The 19,734-nt window shown below is 34.6% G+C and overlaps 2 protein-coding genes across 2 annotated transcripts; both read right to left on the bottom strand.

Moving 5' to 3' along the window:
- Nucleotides 1-13,789: 13,789 nt before the first annotated feature.
- LOC115927275 lies at nucleotides 13,790-15,325 on the bottom strand. The gene is made up of 2 exons (XM_030992993.1): nucleotides 14,876-15,325; nucleotides 13,790-14,073 (listed from the first exon to the last, which is right to left on the bottom strand). The coding sequence occupies exons 1-2, from the start codon at nucleotides 15,285-15,287 to the stop codon at nucleotides 13,955-13,957; spliced, it is 531 nt and encodes a 176-aa protein (XP_030848853.1). The 5' UTR covers nucleotides 15,288-15,325; the 3' UTR covers nucleotides 13,790-13,954.
- LOC115927626 (monocarboxylate transporter 12-like) lies at nucleotides 15,290-17,786 on the bottom strand. The gene is made up of 4 exons (XM_030993734.1): nucleotides 17,766-17,786; nucleotides 17,032-17,194; nucleotides 15,348-15,844; nucleotides 15,290-15,310 (listed from the first exon to the last, which is right to left on the bottom strand). The coding sequence occupies exons 1-4, from the start codon at nucleotides 17,784-17,786 to the stop codon at nucleotides 15,290-15,292; spliced, it is 702 nt and encodes a 233-aa protein (XP_030849594.1).
- Nucleotides 17,787-19,734: the final 1,948 nt, after the last annotated feature.

Here is a 19,734-nt window from a genome sequence, read left to right as displayed (position 1 = left end):
TACGCTCAAGGGAAGGTTAGAATTGTGCTATTCCCCGAGGCTTGCCGAGGGGAATAGCCCAATTGTAACCTTCCCGAGAGCGTATGAAAACAACTATTTCTCGAATATTAAAGCAGTCATTAATACTTTTATATGCCGAAAAAAAATAGACTAAAAAATAAAAAATAAAAAATCCTTTTTTTTTGGTCGAAGATGAGATTCGAACTCTTGCGTACAAAAGGTGTTGTATCTTCAGTCAGCGCCTCAGACCTCTCGGCCATCGCGCGCTATCAAAATGCTTGGCAGTTTTGTACGATATATACATTAAAATGGATTGAAACCGGCTTCGCGTGTGATGAATGCTTCGCAAAAGCTCCATATACGGACTCTTCTTTTACTTTTGCAATGCATATTGGCACGAACTTAGATCAAGATCTATCGGCAGATGTTGTTTTTTTGTTTTTGAGAGTTAATTTTCGTCTTCATGTCAACAATGCAAGATAAAATTGTCGGTAAGATCGATCGAGATTCAATTGTATTGAAATTGCCGACCAATTTTTCGCACACGTATGGTATCCTCCATCGCTCAAACCATTTTTTAACATGTAAACCTATGGGGTAACCATGGAGACTGACCTATTTTTTTAATAACCATGGTTATTAAAAATATTGAAATGTTTTATGCATGGTTACCGGGAATTTTACAGGAACAGTTGAAGTTTATGAATGCAATTCGACCAATCAGATGGCTGGATTTCTTAAATGAGGTATATAATTACCATTACCTCATTCATGCTTTGTTTTTCATAGTACATATGATTACTATTACTTAATTTATGCTGTGTGTTTCATAGTAAATATTATTAGTATTACTTCATTCTTGCTTTGTGTCTAATAGTAAATATGATTACTATTACTTCATTCATGCTTTGTGTTTCGTAGTAAATATCACTTTTACTTCATTCATGCTTTGTGTTTCATAGTGCATATGATTACTATTACTTTATTCGTGCTTTGGTGTTTCATAGTAAATGTGATTACTATTACTTCATTCATGCTTTGGTGTTTCATAGTAAATGTGATTACTATTACTTCATTCATGCTTTGTGTTTCATAGTAAATATGATCACTTTTACTTCATTCATGCTTTGTGTTTCATAGTAAATATGATCACTTTTACTTCATTCATGCTTTGTGTTTCATAATAAATATGATCACTATTACTTCATTGATGCTTTAGCCTTTGTGTTTCATAGTAAATATGATTACTATTACTTCATTCATGAAGTGTGTTTCATAGTAAATGTGATTAACAAACTTCAGTCATGCAGCCAAATCGATTCCAAGCCAATTCTAAATTGACCCAATGAATGTAATGTAATATTTGGTTTGATCTGTTGCCAACGTGGTTTCGGTCCCTTCAGTGTGACATGAGTCTCACTCAAACTCTCGAAGGTGTACAAGAGTCTTAATGCTTATGCTGTTACCATGTCGTCCGATCTGCTGAGAAAATATCACGCCTTCAATGCTGAAAAGGGAGATAGTCGTGTCGTTTTGTAATTGGTGTGAAATTTAGGGATCCCGTGAAAAAAGGGGGAAATCTAGACTAGGTGTACAGATGAGCATAATGTATTATATTGGCTAAATGCAGCTGCTAAATTGCAATACAATTATTTTGCAGTCTTTCTTTTATATTGCAATACAAACTTCTCTGTAGTTGACGGAAAGCTTGTCTGTAAATTTTTACTAATTTCACCAATTTAAAATCATGATACTGTATAAGATTCCTTTAACTTTATGTCGGTGGAATACAAAATAATAACATGAAATCATCCCTAATTCTCTTGTTTTCCTCAAATCTCACAGAAACATTTTGTTTGGAAACATGACATGCTGTGTATTAGCCAAATGTATAAAGCCTACATATTTACGTTGAATTTAGGACATTATTTTGTATATGTAGATTGATGTCATTGTTATCAACACTTTGCTTCTCTGGCTGATATTATGGTCTTTCAAGTGCAAATATAGATTTGTATTACCTCAACGGAAAAAGTTTGGAATTCCATCGTTTTATTGTGTCTTAGTAGTTTATTTGTGCATCAAAATGATGGCTTTGCGAGTATGGTAGAGCGTGCATGGAATTAAAAGCAAGACCAAGAATGAGAAGCTAAGGACTGGTTTTAATATACCCTGAGATTCTTTTAAACAATTTGTGTGTGTATGTGGGTGTGTGTACGTGTCTGGATGTGGGTGTTTGAGGTGTAATCTCCCTTCATCATTAGATCAAGGTTTCGTGGGTTTATCTTGTCCTGTATTTTCTTCATATAATAATGCCAAGTAAAGTTATTCTTGGGTTGTTTATACCCTCAAGCTTTACACAAATCATTTTTTCAGGAAATTGTAGGTTTCACCTTTTATTAAAGGTAATACAAAGTTTTGGGAAATTTTGAAAATTGGGTGGAAAGTGAATTTTTACAATTTGATATATTTGGATGCCCCTGTGGATGTATTATAAGCACTAAAAAAATTAGCCCCCAAAACACTTCTGTTTTTACCGGGAGCACCGGTAAATTTTTATATTCAATATAAAAATTTACCGGTGCTCCCGGTAAATTTTGATAAATTTCAGATAGCGCCTATGGCCGTACAATGGTAGCTGCGACCATGCAAATCTCAGAATATGTAGTTGTGATTTACAATTTCCAAACGAGAATAGCTAATAGGTCGATTTTAGTCAAGAAACATCGTTTCATAGCTAAATTAATATCTTGACCTTGAGAGGGAGCTATACAACATAAAGAGTTTATTATCTATAATTTCAGAACTTTAGACTCGATTTCAACCGCGAAAACGATCAATGGATATTGTAGGAACGCATATGCTTCCAATATGTTCATTTAAACCAAATTCATGACCCCATACCAAAACTTTGTAATACCTTTATCAAATTGTTTATAAATCTAAATTGTTAGATATATAGACATGTGTTATACATTTAGTTTCGTCGATGTGATTTACCGGTATATTGTGTGTGTTTGTTATTCTGTAAGTCTGAGGTATTCGTTACATTTGAAAATAATATTCGATTCATTTTGTTCTTGGAACTATATGATATTTAGGACTATCAATTTAGGTTTATGGAATTTGGTTTCGATTGTGTATAATTTAACCGAATTATTTCTTAAAGAAGCACAATGGACTTCTATTCTATGAGGTACTCATTAGGAAAATACACTTAAACGTGGTGAATAAATCTTCCAAAACAGCATCCCACTCATCACTAAACAAATTACTTAATCGACATAATACCGTCATTGAGAATTCGAATAATTAAGTATTTTAATTATTTTTACTATATATTCAGGATTTTCACATATCAAATAAAACAAATTAACAAAGGTAACACATTTTGTATCGTTATTGTCTTATTCCTTTACTACGTTAGGAGGTTTTATATATATATATATATATATATATCCTATATCTATATCTATATCTATATCTACATTTGCTCCTACAGTTGAGCACTGTCAGAAATTGCAGTTTCACTAAACTTGCTTATATATATATATATATATATATATATATATATATATATATATATCTGTGATGATAAATGAAAAGTAATAACTCATATAAGATATAAATTTGCCCATCGTAAAACCGTAGGATGTAAAAAAAAAAAAATGATCTGAAATAAAATTTATGAAATTTGTTTAAATGATTACTGCTCTGAATATTCAATTATATTATCGCTATTTGAAGCAACAAAGTCCAAAAAATCTGTGTATTACTAATATTCTATACTGTATTATATAAACGAAATGAAATGAAGTGTATGCCATGTAAGCATGAATATTAACGAATTGAACATCAATTCCATTATTTGTTTCGGATTAAAGAGGAGGCTTACATTGCCATTCTTCCATTCACGTTTGACCAATAAACAATGAGTCACTTAATTAATAACCAATCCTATTCACTTACACAAATTATTTTTGCGTTCTTTATACGAAAGTAAACTCGTATATTTTGAACATGACAGATGATAGATTGAAATCTGTAGGAACATAATAATTGAGTTTTTCTCTCTATGTTTATCTCCATGTTTTTTTAAACTGTATTATTCATTCATACCCTCGATTTGTTCGGGAAATATAACAATATAAGTTAGAAATGTTTATGCCATGAACGATGATTAAGAAACCCGAACATCTTCCTCGTGAGAAAGTTCGTGTATTGAAAACAAAGTTTAGATGATTAGTTATTGGATACATAAAACGTGAACAACGCAAAGCAATATTCTCAATACATGTATCTTCTTTTACGCGATGGTCAATGCTCTCAACATGTGGTTATAAACAGCAGCAGTTATCGCTTGTCTCTACAATAAGTTCCAGAAATGCCGCATCAACCAAAATAAATTACGCTTCCCTACAACAAGTTTGGAAGTAAGGAAAATCACAAAATGTACCATCATGTACATTGCATACTGATTGGGCATCAACAAGACACATGTGTGTGTATATATATATATATATATATATGTATGTATATATATATGTTTATATATGTATATATATATATATATGATAATCAATAGTGCGTACACTGTAGCCCATACATTTGGAATAAATTTTCTTAATCTCTTTTCATGATAGATTGTGACAATATGATTTATTTTTGATAGATAATGTTAATATTTTCTCAGAACTGTATTGATCTATTTAAAGAGTCATACAGATTGATTGAATACAGTTCTAAGAAGATTATGTATAAACTCTACCTATCAATAATAAGCAAAGTTGTGACAATCTTTTTATAGAAAGAAGTTAGGAAAGATGTACATGTATTATAAATTCTATAATTACTATTCATGATAATTCTTACTAAGCCGAATATACATGTATATACAGAAATTGCACATAATGTTATCGTCCAGATACAATTCAGTAAGCGGACATAATTATATTTAAGATCGCAATAAAACTTATCTTGACTGTGTTTGCGTACATTATAAATTTTCACCATAATTATTATTATTATAATTATGGTGACTTAACATTTCATAACAAAAATGTATTATGATATCACCACATGACAAACAATAACCATAACTTATGGTTAATGGGAAACTAAAAATGTTTCCTACTATACACGTCCACACGCATCTACTGATTCTGGTAGTGCTCACATCCATCTATGAAAACCAAATCATTCTCGGTGATATCGATATCATTCATGACCCGGTTGTTAAACTCGCAGACGCCATCTTGAACTCTAACATTGAATGACACACAACCATCCAACATGCTACACAGAGAGGTACAATCAAGAAATGCCACGTGATGATGAACATTGATCACGTGATGTAGAAGGCATCGTCGCGTATTGGCTCTTATGAAGATGGCGGAGTTTTGGTGGAATGTGTCTGTTGATTAAGAAAATATGAATTTAGAAACGGATATTATTGTAAGAACTCACGATCAAGTTTAATTTTGAGATTTGACATACTTAAACTGTAAATGAATCGAGAGATAAAGCCTATTGTAATAGGGAATTGTTTGAATTCATTAAAAAAAAAAAAAGATGACATATATACAAGAGGCAAATCGATAAGGCATTACATGCTTTGGTCTATAGAGCTGTTTTGTAACAAACTACGTTCTTTTTTTGATATTTCAAAATACTACTATTATTATTAATATTATTATTTTATTTCGTTTACCAAGGGAAGCCTTTTGGTATCAGCATAATTGCTGTTCTCCATTAGGGTCTTGCAATTATTATTACCGAGCAAGCACCCATTACACCTTGTTAGTGAATTTGAGTTGCAAATGTAGGTTAATGTCTTGCCAACAGAAGTTTGTGCCGGGCTGGGATTGAAGTAAATGAAATACTTTACCAAGACTCCACTCTGTCTATAAAAAAAATAGTAATGAGTAACAAGAGATGACATTTCTTTATAGAGTTTTAATTGTTTTAAATGACAATGACAACCCAGTAATTAAGATAAATATATGATCCATACAATCTTATGCATCGGATATATACATTTATTTTTTTATCATATTACAGTCCTTTTTTATCAATTGCTTTTTACCCGGTAGGCCTACAGACATATTAACCGAGATAAATGCATGACGTTATTGCATATCGATTACTAAATATATATTTGCTTTCGAAACTGCTCTAATAAAACACATCAGATATGTCGGGTATGCATTTGATACATACAGCTCAATTATACGCTAGCTATCATGCAGTTTGTTGCAGCAGTACGTGGCCAACCTCTTTTAATTACTCTAACTTCTCATTTCTTTATTTCCTTTTAATTTCCTTTCTTCGTTTATCATTCTCCCTGTTCTTACATTAATAGGTGCGTTTTATTTTTGTAAAATGAGTATTCTACAAAGTCCTTAGGATGAACACTTGCTCATTTTTGTTGAAATGTATTATTAGTATAGTTGCTTACGTCATTGTGTAATTAAAGTTTATTTACTTGAGTATTCTGTTGATACAAAAAAATGGAAAAACGTTAATGGTACTTTAAATTGATTGAGAAGAAAGTGAATATTGTATAACCATTTTAATATTCCTAAAAATCGATATTCTCTCAACGAACTGTCAAGCGTCAGTGTTAATTGTTCATATCCTTTAATATATTATTAATGTCAGCTTCGATGGATTTGAACTTTGTCAATACCAATGGTAAGCGCTAACAGCTCCTGATGGTTTGGTAAACGGTGTGAGTGAGTTCTTGACTTATTGGTGACCACTTCAAATACTTCCTGATGTGCTGTTGCCATCTTTCGACATATTATTTCCCCTAACTCTCTCTCTCTCTATCTCTCTCTCTTTCTTTCTCTTTCTCTCTCGTTTCCCCTCTCTCCCTCTCTCATGCACATCCTTGCACAAACTCACTCACAGATTTTCCTTATCTATCATTCCCTGTATTGCACTTTGATAAATTTTAAAAATAAGCAATAGCTATAACTTGATCACTTACGTTTGGTCGCAGATGCAAGCGTAGGTACTTCCTAATACAAAAGAAGACAGGAAAGAAATGCAACGTTTTAAAAAATGGTTGGGAAATAGCTTGAAAGTAAGAACCTTCATTTTGTGGCGTGTCCGACAATACATATCTTCTGTTTGCAATGAAAGTGGTTAAAGGGAGTGTAGCTTGTCAAATACTGGTTAACAACATCTACTCCTTCTTTGAATAATTAAAGGGTTAAGAAAAAGGAAGATTTTCGCAGTGGGTAAAAGAGAGTAATTCCAACTTTCAGTCTTGAATTTATTCTTTATCTTGAGGTAAATGCATGATTATCCTTTTTTATATGGATCATTCAGTAGTTCCTCGTCCTAAATATCCCATAAAAGCATAATGTAATTTAAGACAATCTGTTTGTGTGTTCAACTTCTTGCAAGTATTAATACATTTTCATTTTAAGTGTAACAATGTGGAATGCTCTCCGGGGAGTGGGAAATGTGCATACATTGTGTATGGGTAAGCCTGAATCCGACGACCGGGGTAATAATCCGTCAGGCCCTTAGACATATCGTTGTATCGATGTATTTGCGCTGTATAAAAGCGGAATATTATAATTATTATTGATGAGAAATCATATCAAAATAAATGGAAAAACATATTAATAGAAAATACTGGGAGAGGAAAAACAGATAGAAATAGGCAGAGATAGAGAATGTGGAAAAGAAAATGAGAGATAGAGGGGAAGAGGCGAACAGGAAAACTTACTAGAGATTCGTCCACGGCTTTTAAAGTTGCTCCTTCTGAAATACCTTTAAGGAAAAAATATTCTGGTATAAAATTATGATGTTTCTCAAGGGAATTGGAGTAGAAACGGGTTTTTCAGGGGCACACCCTGGGCTAACCCGAGGCTTAAAAGGAGGGGTGCAATAATTTCACTTTCCCGCGGAATGCAACAATAATAATGTTATCTCTAAACTATAAAGTAAAATTCTTAAATGATGGGGGCGTCCATTTTGGGGCTGTTGCATCCGTTTATATACATTGTCGGCTTTCACTCGTATGAGTGAACCTTGCGATGACGTTTGGCACCACCCTTTCCGAGTCCCTTCTTTGTCTGGAAAAAGTGAATTTACTTATTTATTTATATATATTTATTTATTTACATTTCACCAGGTTAGCCCATCCAACATAACTTGGTTTTCCATTTGTGGTCCTGAAAATACATCACCACTGTATACAAATAAAAATATGTAATACTGTCAAAGTAGCATAAATACAGCAAATATAACATTACACGTTATAAACGAATTTGATAAAATTGTACAAAATTTAAAACATCATTAATGATCAATATCAATGATGATGCGATAACGGATGAGCAAATATATATCAATATATACAGAAAAAAATCTATGTGTTATTTACAATTAAGACATTATAATTTGTAATGGTAGTTTTGGCTACAACGTTCATTGAAACAAACTATACAATTCAGAAAGATTGATTTTAGTTTTGTGAGATCTTGGGCCTCTTTCATGAAACTTGTTATCTATAATAAATGCTTAATTTCTATGACACATTTGCTCTCAGCCAATCAGATGCCATGATTTCAGTAGCTTATAACAGTAGCTTGTAACTTGTTATTGATATCAAGTTTCATGAAACAGGGTCCTTATTTATCGGTTACCACCATGGTAGATACGTGTAACATAAACGAAGAGTTCTCTTCGAACCAAAGATCATGTTCAATTCCCGTGAGAATGCTATTTATCTTATCAAGCAACAACGATTTAAATCTCTCTTCTTTTCATGGTGGACAAGTATACTCAGTCAGTGTTCTCCCAATAACATTTGTTGACCCTCAGTAATGTAGAGTTTAATTCTAGAACGAGGTAAATCCATTTTTCTAACTTCCGAGGAAAGAGAAATTTGTATGGATAAATAATATTAGAAGGTTCATAATTTTCACAATTGTCCCAAAATTTAGGAAAATAATTTTCTTGCCAGACTGGTACTTAAGTGAACAATGTTTTGATATCAATAACTCAATTTTCATCAAAAGTGGATTTAGCTCCGTTTGGAATTAAGCTCTTCTATAATAGTCCCATGTACTTACATTCATAATCAGCGTAGATATAAGAGTTGGCCTCAGGGCAGGCCACAGAAGGTGAACACGATGCTGATATGGTACACGGGTTGGTCCATTCACATATGGCCTTCCATTCTATCGTCGTATCACTTCCGGTACATAGGTCATCCAAGGCTGGGGTGTAGTCTGCACATTTAGACAGCTTCACACAGATTACTTTGGTGAGCTTGATGGTCATTCCTGGACACTCAATAGTCAAGCTTGGAGATTGCTCATTATCTAGGCAATTAGAAACTATAGGAGAATTCAGTCAGGGAAAAAATAGATTAACACGTAACTTTAAGTATTTCTCCTTTTCCGGATATTAAATATATTTCATCTCTTAAAAGTATAATTTCAAAAGGTTTCGAAAGTAAGATTTCGAAACTAGGAGAATCAGTCAGAAAAAAATAAATAACGAAAATAGGTTAACACGTAAAAGCATTATATCTCCTTTCCCCAGATATTTCATATCTTATTTTATCTCTTAAGCCACACCGCACTAATTGGGCCATGATGGATTAGACCTCCCTGCATGGTCACTGGCGCGTGGTATTCTCATCAAATAAGCTCTCAATTATGAAAGGGGATCATGGGGGACAAATGGTCACCGATTAGGCATTGTTAGCTATAAGTAGTGCAGTGGGGATTTCAAGTCTGATTTCAAAAGAATTTGGAAGTAAGATAATAAAAATATTAATAATAGTGGGTTCTTGTGTATAGCGCTCATGTCTGTCAGACTTGACACTCATGGCGCTTCCGATTATTACCCTGGCTTTAGCACGACTGCCACTACGGCGCTCTGGCATTTCAAGGAATTGATTCCTGCCAGATTGCGAAAAACGTTTTTAAAACCTTTATATTGCAATATATTCGACCACAAATCCAATGAAATATGCATGTTCAGGACTTTGAAAGGTATAATTGAGGTTCTAAAGGTCGAGAAAATAGACACCCCCATAAATTCTTAAGAATAAGCTTGTTTGTTAACACCCCTTCACCGCCCCCTCCCCCTTGGGGGAGAAGGGGGGAAACTGCTATCCTAAACGAGCATTATGTTCGTAGTTATTCTTATGTGAATCTTTGTTTGATTTTATTTCTGCATTTTTTTAAAACATAATAATAATAACTAATAGGCTATACAAATTAAGTAGGCCTACATACATTTAGAAACAAAATCCTCTGGACGGCCATGCATTATGGCTCAAGGCATGGGCACACAGAAGATTTGTTTATGGTGGGAACCGGGGTAAAATGCAATAAATTATTGAAAATTTATTGCATTTTCTGTTTTTTTTTTTATTTATGGAAACTGCCCCTACCCTAGCCCCCACTGCGTACAGTCATGGTTCGGTGACAAAGCAATGGCCTCGTAACTGTGAGGCCCCAGGATCAAAACCGTGTCGATGTGCTATATTAGTGCCCTTTTGTGGGGCATTAATTCTCATTACTGTCATTCATGACATAAGGGCATAGGTCCCCTAGTTGATAAGCATAGTAGCATACACATGCTTTAGCAGTCACGCAAAACACACATTGGCAAATTATTGTTCAATAAAATCTGAGAATGTATACTATTATCTAGATCTATTATTTTTAAATTATTTTTAATATAATTCCATAAACTGGGATTTAAAAAAAAAATATTCCACCTTTATGAGCGACAGTGTATATGATCACATCATAATATAAATCAATCAAATAATACCTTTCATAAAACACATTGATAAAAAATCATATCAAAATAGACAAATTCAATTAAGTTATATAATATATTCATGACGCAACCGTCTCAAAATGCAAAATGTACTTGGACATATTTTCTTATAGGACTTGACTACAACACCGCCTTTATTTAATCATAACATTTGTTAAACTAAAAGAAAAGCTTAGCATGCAGGCTTACTGAAATATTGAAGAGGGATCGAGAAACAAGGAATTACCTTCTCCTGTTGATTTGGCTTACCTCTTGTTGAAACTGACCCAGTTGTATACAGTCCTAGCATCAAATAGCATGTGATGATAGCTTTCCACTGACAATTCATTGTAAATTATGGTATTCCCAGGATAAATCAAGAAAGTTCGGACTGTTGTGTGCGGGAACAAGGGGTGTTCAGTGTGATGTTTAAAAGTAACAGCTTCACTCGTTCTCATCACGCTCTTCCACTGTTTATCTACGTGTTGCGCATGCGTAGATACATATTACATCCGAAACCCTCTTTCCTGCGCTGTATACGGACACCATTATTGGAGACAAGTTTCTTAATCTTCATGTAATTGTTAACTGCTCTTTGGTATGATATCCTTTTTCTTTATTTCAGTTGACATTATTTTCTTTTCTTTCTTCTCAAGCAAAACTACAATCTTCGTTGAAAATCTGTGACGCCCCCCTCTCACTATATCTCTCTCCCTGTCTCTCTCCTTTTCTCTCTCTCTATCCCTCTTCCTCCTCCACCTCCCTTATCTCTCTCTCGCTTAATATTCATATTCCATTTCACAGCAAGGAAATTAAGAACATATCAAGCTTTAAAGATTGTTAATAGACACGATTTATTTCAAAATATTTCTTTAGTAAAAGTACAAATGCAGTATAACTATATAGAAAGTGCTTTTTAAATTTAGTTAGTACACATCTTGTCAAGATTTTGTTATAGAAGATAAAAAGGAAAAACATTTTGAAAAGTAGGAAAGCATCGTTTACATCTTTTAAAAACTCTTTCACTAAAATAAAGATAACGTAAGTAATACAGAATGGGTAGAATAATTAATATCTCTTCACCGTGGGTACAAAAAATGGCCTTTATCATTATCTTCATAAGGCTTCCAAGTGGAACAATAAATCAGTGTATTTAATATCTTGAGCGCAGTACCCGGATGACAGATTAATATTATTTTCTAATTGCTCTGTCAACTCAACTGTCGATACAATATTGCTTTATTATCGAGTCCTATTTTGCTATTTTGCTAGTCAGCCTGATATAGTTGATAATAATCATATTGTATGGCTTTGATTTCGAGTGGTACTATATAAATATTGCTCTCGCTATGACAATTTGTCTGGTCTTCGACTCTTCCAATATTGTCATAGCTCGAGCAATAATGTATCCGACGCTCAAAGCCATCCAATATTAAATAAATATCTTATCATTGAAAATTTGTCGTCTCTACTTGATTAGCATGGCTAGTAGCTAGATTAGTAAATAATAATATGTAATATTCGCCTCTTTTTACTCAACATGGGTATCAAAATAGTTTATAATCATGATAACGTTTTGTCTTTCACAGGCTTAACATGTTCTTGACAAACAAAATTAGTGAGCTATTCAATAGTTTTGTATCTTTGGCAATTTTTATCTCTTCGGAATCACCATGGTACTCAAAAAGCTGATAATATCTTGTTTATCATTGCCAACATTCCCAGTCTTTGCCTCTTTTTAATCAGCATGGGAACAAATAAGCACGGTAACTGATAAAGTCGATAATATGATATCTTTGGTATTTGTTTTTTTCTTCTTGCTTTTCGTAGGTACTCAAATAGTAAATAATATCACATGTTTGGCATTTGTTATTACTTCGTGATCGTCGTAGGTGCGCTAATAGTAAATAGTATATACCTCACTTTAGAAATCCAGCCATCTGATTGGTCGAAATTGGAGTAATTATTTGCTTTACATTCCACATCGGACACATGTCACTTCTTCCGTCATTTTAGAGCAACAAAATCATCAATTAACAGCTAGCACCATTCACCCTCATTTCTTCAGTCGAAAGCATTTCAAACGTAGGCGTTTTAAATTCCGCGGTAGCCATTTTCACGAGTAAAAGTAAAACGATGAAATCTCAATGGTTACGATCGCAAAACATGATCGCCAATGACCGGTCATTACCATAGGATAATGACCGGTAGTTATCCAAATTTCGCGTTTGCCAAAATAAATGCATGGTCACGTGTACACTTTCAACCAATCATTTGATTAGGATCCACGTCATCATTTTATGATAAATAATATCATATCTTTGGCATTTGGTATACTTTCTTGACCAGTATGGGTACTCAACTAATAAATAATATCCTGTCTTTGGAAATATTCATCCATTTGTGATCATCATGGGTACTCAAATAGTAAACAACTAAATGCACTGAGAGACTCTAGTTGAAATTATGGATCGATGTGGCAGGAATAGCACTTACTTCCCAGAGACGTTGCCCCGAAGAAAGTAGTGCTATTTCTGTCGCCGAGGAATCCATAATTTCCCTAGTGGCTTGAAATAGTGCATGATATATTTTGTTTTATATTTTTCAAACCAAATTGTAAATCTTTATACAACTTTATTTAAAAAAACAAATTAATTCAATGTTTTTTCTCTCTTTTTTTTTTTGGGGGGGGGGGGAATCGGGAGTGCAGGATTTAAAACAAATATACCCTGCCTTTTTTCGAGAAAAAAACTTGTTAAAACTATGGGCCTCGGTGACTCTAATTGTACTATTTGCTTCGGGGCTGCGCCCATCAGTAAATAGTCCTATTGGAGTCACCTCTTACCCACAGTTTCAACCAGAACCTCTCCATTTATCAAGTAACAACAAATTTATTGCGTTTGATAGAAAGAACCCGCTCAACTTCATAACAACGTTTAAACATCGTCTTAAAAGAATTCAAAGATAGCTGTTCCCTTTTGTATTTCGCAGAGAATATAGTGTTTTGCATATAAAATGACAAAATTAAAGGTAGATTCCGTACCATCTGGGAAACCAAACAAAAATCTTATTCTTGAAAATCTTAACCTCATCTTGATTAAAATAAGTTTGTTAATGTTTTATCGTGATAATGATCGCCTATCCTTGTCAACGGTCATCTCTTCTTGAAAAGTAAGGGTACTAATACAGTCAGGAAGATGGCTATCTCCAAACATATACCAGCTACCAGCCACCATGTGACGTCATAATGCGATGATATGTGAGCTATTGCTCCTAGGATACGAGATAAAAACAGAAAATGGGAATCATTTTAACAATAAATATTACATAACCCATAAGGCTCATTAATTGTAAGCCAATAGTCTGAGCAATATCATTCTTTACATTCATATGATATGATAGTCTTTTTAGCGTTGTAGTCTTAAATGCTTGGCCTGAATGTCATGCAATAGCATTACTCTAACAAAACAATGTGAACAAAGAAATGCGGGGAGTTTGTGAATTTTGGTTTGCTAATCACGATATTCCATGTTGTCTATTATCATGATCACTTTCTTGCCTTGAACTGATTAACATGGAACACACTTCATCCTCAACTCTGAAATGAGAACTCCTATTCACACCTCAAATCTCATTTAACTACGTTTTTGTTCCCAACATCTAAGCTTGTTTAATTATGTTTTACTCAGGACTACATTGGTACAACTTGTATTACAATAATGTTGTATTAGCTATTAACAGTATCTCTTAAATGTTTCAAGTGATACCTGTATATTGGACGGATGAAACCTTGCTTTTAAGTTGGAAATGATGATTTAATTCTATTATTGCCAAAACATCTCCTGAAGTATGTAACAAGTTATGTGTATTTTGCTTTCTTTTCTTGAATTACGTTTGAATGCATGGCCACAATCATATCACTTTCTCACACCTGCGCCATTTTGACAATTTTGACAGACATGATTGTGGCACATTACAAAATTTCGATATTATTATCATGATACACATGTTTGTTTGTTTATTCTTTTTCTATTTGTTTGTTTAGAGTACAACATCTGCTTCCAAACCAACATACCTGAATAGAAGGTCCCAAGTAGAAGCCCAATACCGAAACAAAAAAGTCCAAGGGCAAATACAATATCCTTCTTGCCAGGAGACGCCCTCTCCCGGGCTGCAAGAGTTCCCAATATTGCTCTCCCTCCTATAGTTCCTGCTCTGATAAATGACGACACAATGATGACGTAGAGGGATGAAAGAAACACGTCAAACAATAGTGAAACTATATCAAGGAAAGTGCATATAAGGTATATGGTGACTGGACTAAAGCGGTTGTCACAGAGGAGACCAACAAGGACCCTGCCACTCACACTGCCAACAGCTGTAGAGAGTGTAAGAATTAGGATCTCTTCTACTGCTAACCCTTTCTCCAAAGCGTGAGGGATGATGAGGTTGTACCAACCACAGTACCCAAAAGAAATCAATATCATCGCTAAGAAGAAGAAATTGAATGCTGGATCGATATAAAAATCCGACGCGCGAAAGCTGGCCCATAGTGTGGTGCAGTTAGACAGCGTACTGTTCTCCTCACTTAGGTCAGTCGAGGATTCTGAATGACTAGTCATCAATGGATAGGACTCCCTCTGTGAGATATGATTCGGATCGCTGTCAAATTCCGTCTCGTCTTCTGTTCTATGTCCACCACGGTAGCGTGCAGTACTATAGGATCCGGTTGGTATATCACACGAAAGTCTTTCTGAAACCTCCTCGTCTTCCGAGCTGCAACGGTCTTCACCCGTCCCATTGGGTGCTGTACCAAATCTCACCGCTAGGGCACAAGGAATGATGTTGGCCAGTAGTGCACCTACGATAAGAAACCCACCTCTCCAACCGTAAGACTGATGGAGATATTCGGTCAGGACAGGCAAAGCCACCGTTCCTACTCCAGAACCACTCATAGAAATGCTGTAGATGAGGTTAAAATTTTCGTCGGCTAGTTCATTCAGTGCGATAGAGGCCGAGGTCAGGACGAAACAATTTCCAAAACCTACATCGTATACAAATAAAAGGAATTTTAAAAATGTAACAAAATTGAAATTGAAAATGAAATTGAGCATTTATCGTACATTCGGAAATTCGTTTTTCACTGGTTAGAAGGTTACATATCAGTATACAAAAGAAATAATCATAATCATAGACAATTTCGGTAATGTTAAAATACAGGCGTAACAACTTTAGTTTGATAAGTTACACGAAATCAGTTGTATATGGTGGGGAAGCCGACAGAGAGAGAGAGAGAGAGAGTTAAAGAAGACCAAAGGTAGCAGTTGGATAGGGCAGTGAAGAAAAGAGAGAAAGAGAGTGTGAGCCATGATACAATTATGTAAAATGAGAGGTATGCTTAATTGAAGCAATGAAGACCATTCTAAATTCTATGATACCTAGGTGCAGGGCCGTAGCCAGATGTTGATGTTTTGTTTGGGGGGGGGGGGGGGGACATACATGTAATTGATCGACGTCCTGGGGAGGGGTCTTAAACAATTCAACCGATATTGGAGAAAAAAATCCCCCCCCCCCCCCGTGGCTACGTGCCTGCCTAGGTGCAACATCCATGTACAATACACCCTCGCAGTAATGCACATACCGTCCCTCGGACAAGTAAAACAAATAGGTGTTGATGATTTTTCAGTTATTCCCCCTAAAACCTGAAACTCCTTACCTCCTATATTAAAGAATTGCCATACTCTCGCAGCTTTCAAAAAGTGTCTGAAAAACAATTGTTTTGTCCTCGTATTGTTTTGCAATTAATTTAAGCTATGTATTCTATTGTTCTTTTTCTTATTTGCTTGTTTGCAAGTATTTCCTGTTTTGTTTTTCCGTTTTTGTTTGTACGTATTTTCTATATCTCATGAAAAGGCGCTTTATAAATGAAATGTTATTATAACAAATTATAATAGTAACAATTTTGTTCACCCAAGGAATCTTCATCAGCATCAATGCTGTTCTTCCTGAGGGCCCTGTCATTAGTATTACCCCAGCAAATGACAAGTACCCATGTACACCAGGGTGGGGAGGAGCACGTGTGAATTAATACCTTGCCAACAGAACTTAGTACCGGATTGGGATTCGAACCCTCAACCCTTTGGTTGAGAGACAAGTGAATGAACCACTATACCACCACACTTCCACGTACAGAATATATACAAATTATGATGTTGCCTCAATTATTCTTACCACTAACTGAGAGGAAGATTCCAATCGAAGCTTTGTTCGTAGCGAAGGATGTCAACATGACACCTATAGAGACCATGCAAGAACCACCAATCAGCAGGACACGACGTAAGGGGCGCTGTCGATATATGACTGCAGGGGGGTTCAACTCCGCTTCTGCATCCGTCTAGCCATGGGGAAATTTTGGAGGGTCAAAAGTGCACACTGCTTCCACTTTTCATGTATTAGCCTATGAAGACGACAAATTTTTAGTGCACCAGCGAAATGGGGATTTTGGACTGCGCGTAGCGCGCAAAATACTTAAATTAAAATTTGGAATATTCATGAGCTCTTTTCCACTTATTAGCATATTATCGCAATGAAAAAAGACAATGCGCATGCGTTACTATAATCCTTAATTGGGCCGGATAAATGTAGAACAAAGGTCATGCAGAGTTGGGAGGTGTGTGTGTTGGGGGGGGGGGGGGAATAAACTTTTAAATGGTTCACTTAGTTGGGGCCACAAACTTCACTGTCACCAGGATGGAAAGTACATTTTTTTAAATTCAGTTCAGTTAAAAGGCAAAAATAATGACCCCATTTCACTGTGGTACCTCAATTCATTTTTTACCTCTTTTTTTTGTTCGTTTATTAACTTAAATATTTGTTTAAATCAGAAAAAACGGAACTGATCATTTAGCCGACTTAACAAGTGATATATTCATATTTTTAGTGTCCAAATAAAGAATCATTCTCACCTCGACTTCAATGTTCTTCATATTGTGCCCCATCCCCAATGAAATTTAAATTTTTGCATTCGTTAATTGCCACTGCTTTTTTTTAAATTTGCCCCCTCCCCCCAAACAGTAACATTTTAATACAGGGACCCCTTCCAATATTGACATTTCCATAGGCTCTATTAACCTCCCTCCCCCCATCCACACCCCAATTACCTATGCTTTCATCATTTTGGCATTGACTTATTCTTTATTTAACCCCCCCCCCCCCCTCATCTTTACTGTAAACCATTTTTTTTTTTTTACTGTATTCATACATTAGTCTTACCCACTCTCTTGTTACATTTCCGCTTTCTCTCTCATTAGGAAAGATGGTTAAATCTATCTCGCTGATACCAGATATAAACAAACATCGAAAGGTCGAACACCATACTCAATTCTACACAAGACTGCATCAGACCCCATCTCACCTCAGTCATACAGCATTATCATTACAGAGTGCCTACATCATCATAATCACCAGCACCATCACATATATTTCACAAAATAAGAAAATGAAAAGAACAGAATTAAGCAGTGTTAACTAATTTATTAACATTTATGAACTCATTTATCAACATATTTTGTTTCTATAAAGATCTTTTTAAATCCAACATGACATCAACAAAAGGATGACAAATGGATGGGGGGGGGGGGGGTGCTGTCTCTTGAATTCAAATTTTTCAGTTGTAAAAGTTTACTGTATATTTTGAAAAAAAATATTCAATAATATCAACATGCTATTTTTATTATGTAAAGCACAGGTATTTACTGAGTTTTATGAGTACTTTATCTTACATTAGACATTATTGTTGTTGTTTTTACTACTACCTGTATTATCATTGTTATTACTGCTACTATTTTTAATATTGTTATTATTAGTAATGTCATTAATTATATTACTACAGTATTACTATTGAACTACATCATTTCATTTCAAGGGAGAGCGGAGAGACCATTGACTATCTTGTGCACCATTCCCAGTCTTCTTGCAGAGTGCCTTGTAGTTGTAGATATAGTAGGCAACTAAAACGTGCTGATCATCTCAGTATGTTGGTACTCTTGTGGTCCCCATTGTGAAGTAGCGTCCTGGAAATCTGATGTTGTAGGGATCCCAGACACTGGAACAGCTCTCAAGATGAGGGTGGTCTAGGGACTTGTACAAAAGAAGCCTGGGTATCAAACCTTCTGCATGGGACGACCTGCATTATAAAAACAAAAAGAGAGAAATCAAATAAGGTTAAAACTGCTGCATTATATTGGATTTTCAAAAATAGTACTTCCCCACTTTTTTTAGGTCTTGCATTTTAATTTTATTAAAAAATGATAAACTTATTTCTATCTCATAGGGCCTTTTTTGAAGAGAAGAGTAAAGGTTTATATGTATTTCCAATTATTTTAAAAGTAACTTCCAATTTATTTTAAGCTATTATTTGCTAGACCTTTGTAAACAAAAGTTTGTTAGATATAATATGTAAAATTTAGGAAAAAATGCCTTTGAGTACATCTTTTAATATGCTGAGAGAATAAACTGTAGCAACACCATAGTTTGTCACCTATATAAATAAAGCTAGAGAATAAATGAGAATTACAAGATATAATGCAACACAAGATGACAGTTCCCCCAAATCTTTGTATATAGTCCAAGGATGAGTGCTGTGTTCGCATGGGCTTAGATTATACAGCCAGAATATTTTTGAACTTCATACAAACATACCTTGCCAGAGTTCAAACTATGTGTCCTGTTCCTGATTAGATCTACACCATAACATTTGATGATCAGGTCCTGGTGCTTTGTTGCACTTCTGTGATCATTATCTGCTTCTTTGTTCAGGATCTACAATTAAAAGAAAACAGAAACTTAGTAAGGTTCCTGCTAATATCAAATGCATGCATTAGTTATTAGTTTATAACTTTGTTCATGTCCTTTAGAGAAAGAAATATATTATCC

The sequence above is a fragment of the Strongylocentrotus purpuratus genome, unplaced genomic scaffold, assembly GCF_000002235.5.
Source record: "Strongylocentrotus purpuratus isolate Spur 01 unplaced genomic scaffold, Spur_5.0 spur5_scaffold_20, whole genome shotgun sequence".
NCBI classification, from domain to species: domain Eukaryota; kingdom Metazoa; phylum Echinodermata; class Echinoidea; order Camarodonta; family Strongylocentrotidae; genus Strongylocentrotus; species Strongylocentrotus purpuratus.
Note: the sequence above shows the minus strand (reverse complement) of the source record. Positions and strands in the feature narration are given on the sequence as shown.

What these genes read in the sequence shown, in the direction of transcription:
- LOC115927275 (XM_030992993.1), bottom strand. Translation starts at nt 15,287, where the DNA reads ATGATATTGATTTCTTTTGGGTACTGTGGTTGGTACAACCTCATCATC. An exon ending in ACTTGGGACCTTCTATTCAG is followed by an intron (nt 14,074 to 14,875) that starts GTATGTTGGTTT and finishes CTCGTATCCTAG; the next exon opens with GAGCAATAGCTCACATATCA.
- LOC115927626 (XM_030993734.1), bottom strand. Translation starts at nt 17,786, where the DNA reads ATGAAGAACATTGAAGTCGAG. An exon ending in TGAAGAACATTGAAGTCGAG is followed by an intron (nt 17,195 to 17,765) that starts GTGAGAATGATT and finishes CCCCATGGCTAG; the next exon opens with ACGGATGCAGAAGCGGAGTT. An exon ending in AATCTTCCTCTCAGTTAGTG is followed by an intron (nt 15,845 to 17,031) that starts GTAAGAATAATT and finishes TATACGATGTAG; the next exon opens with GTTTTGGAAATTGTTTCGTC.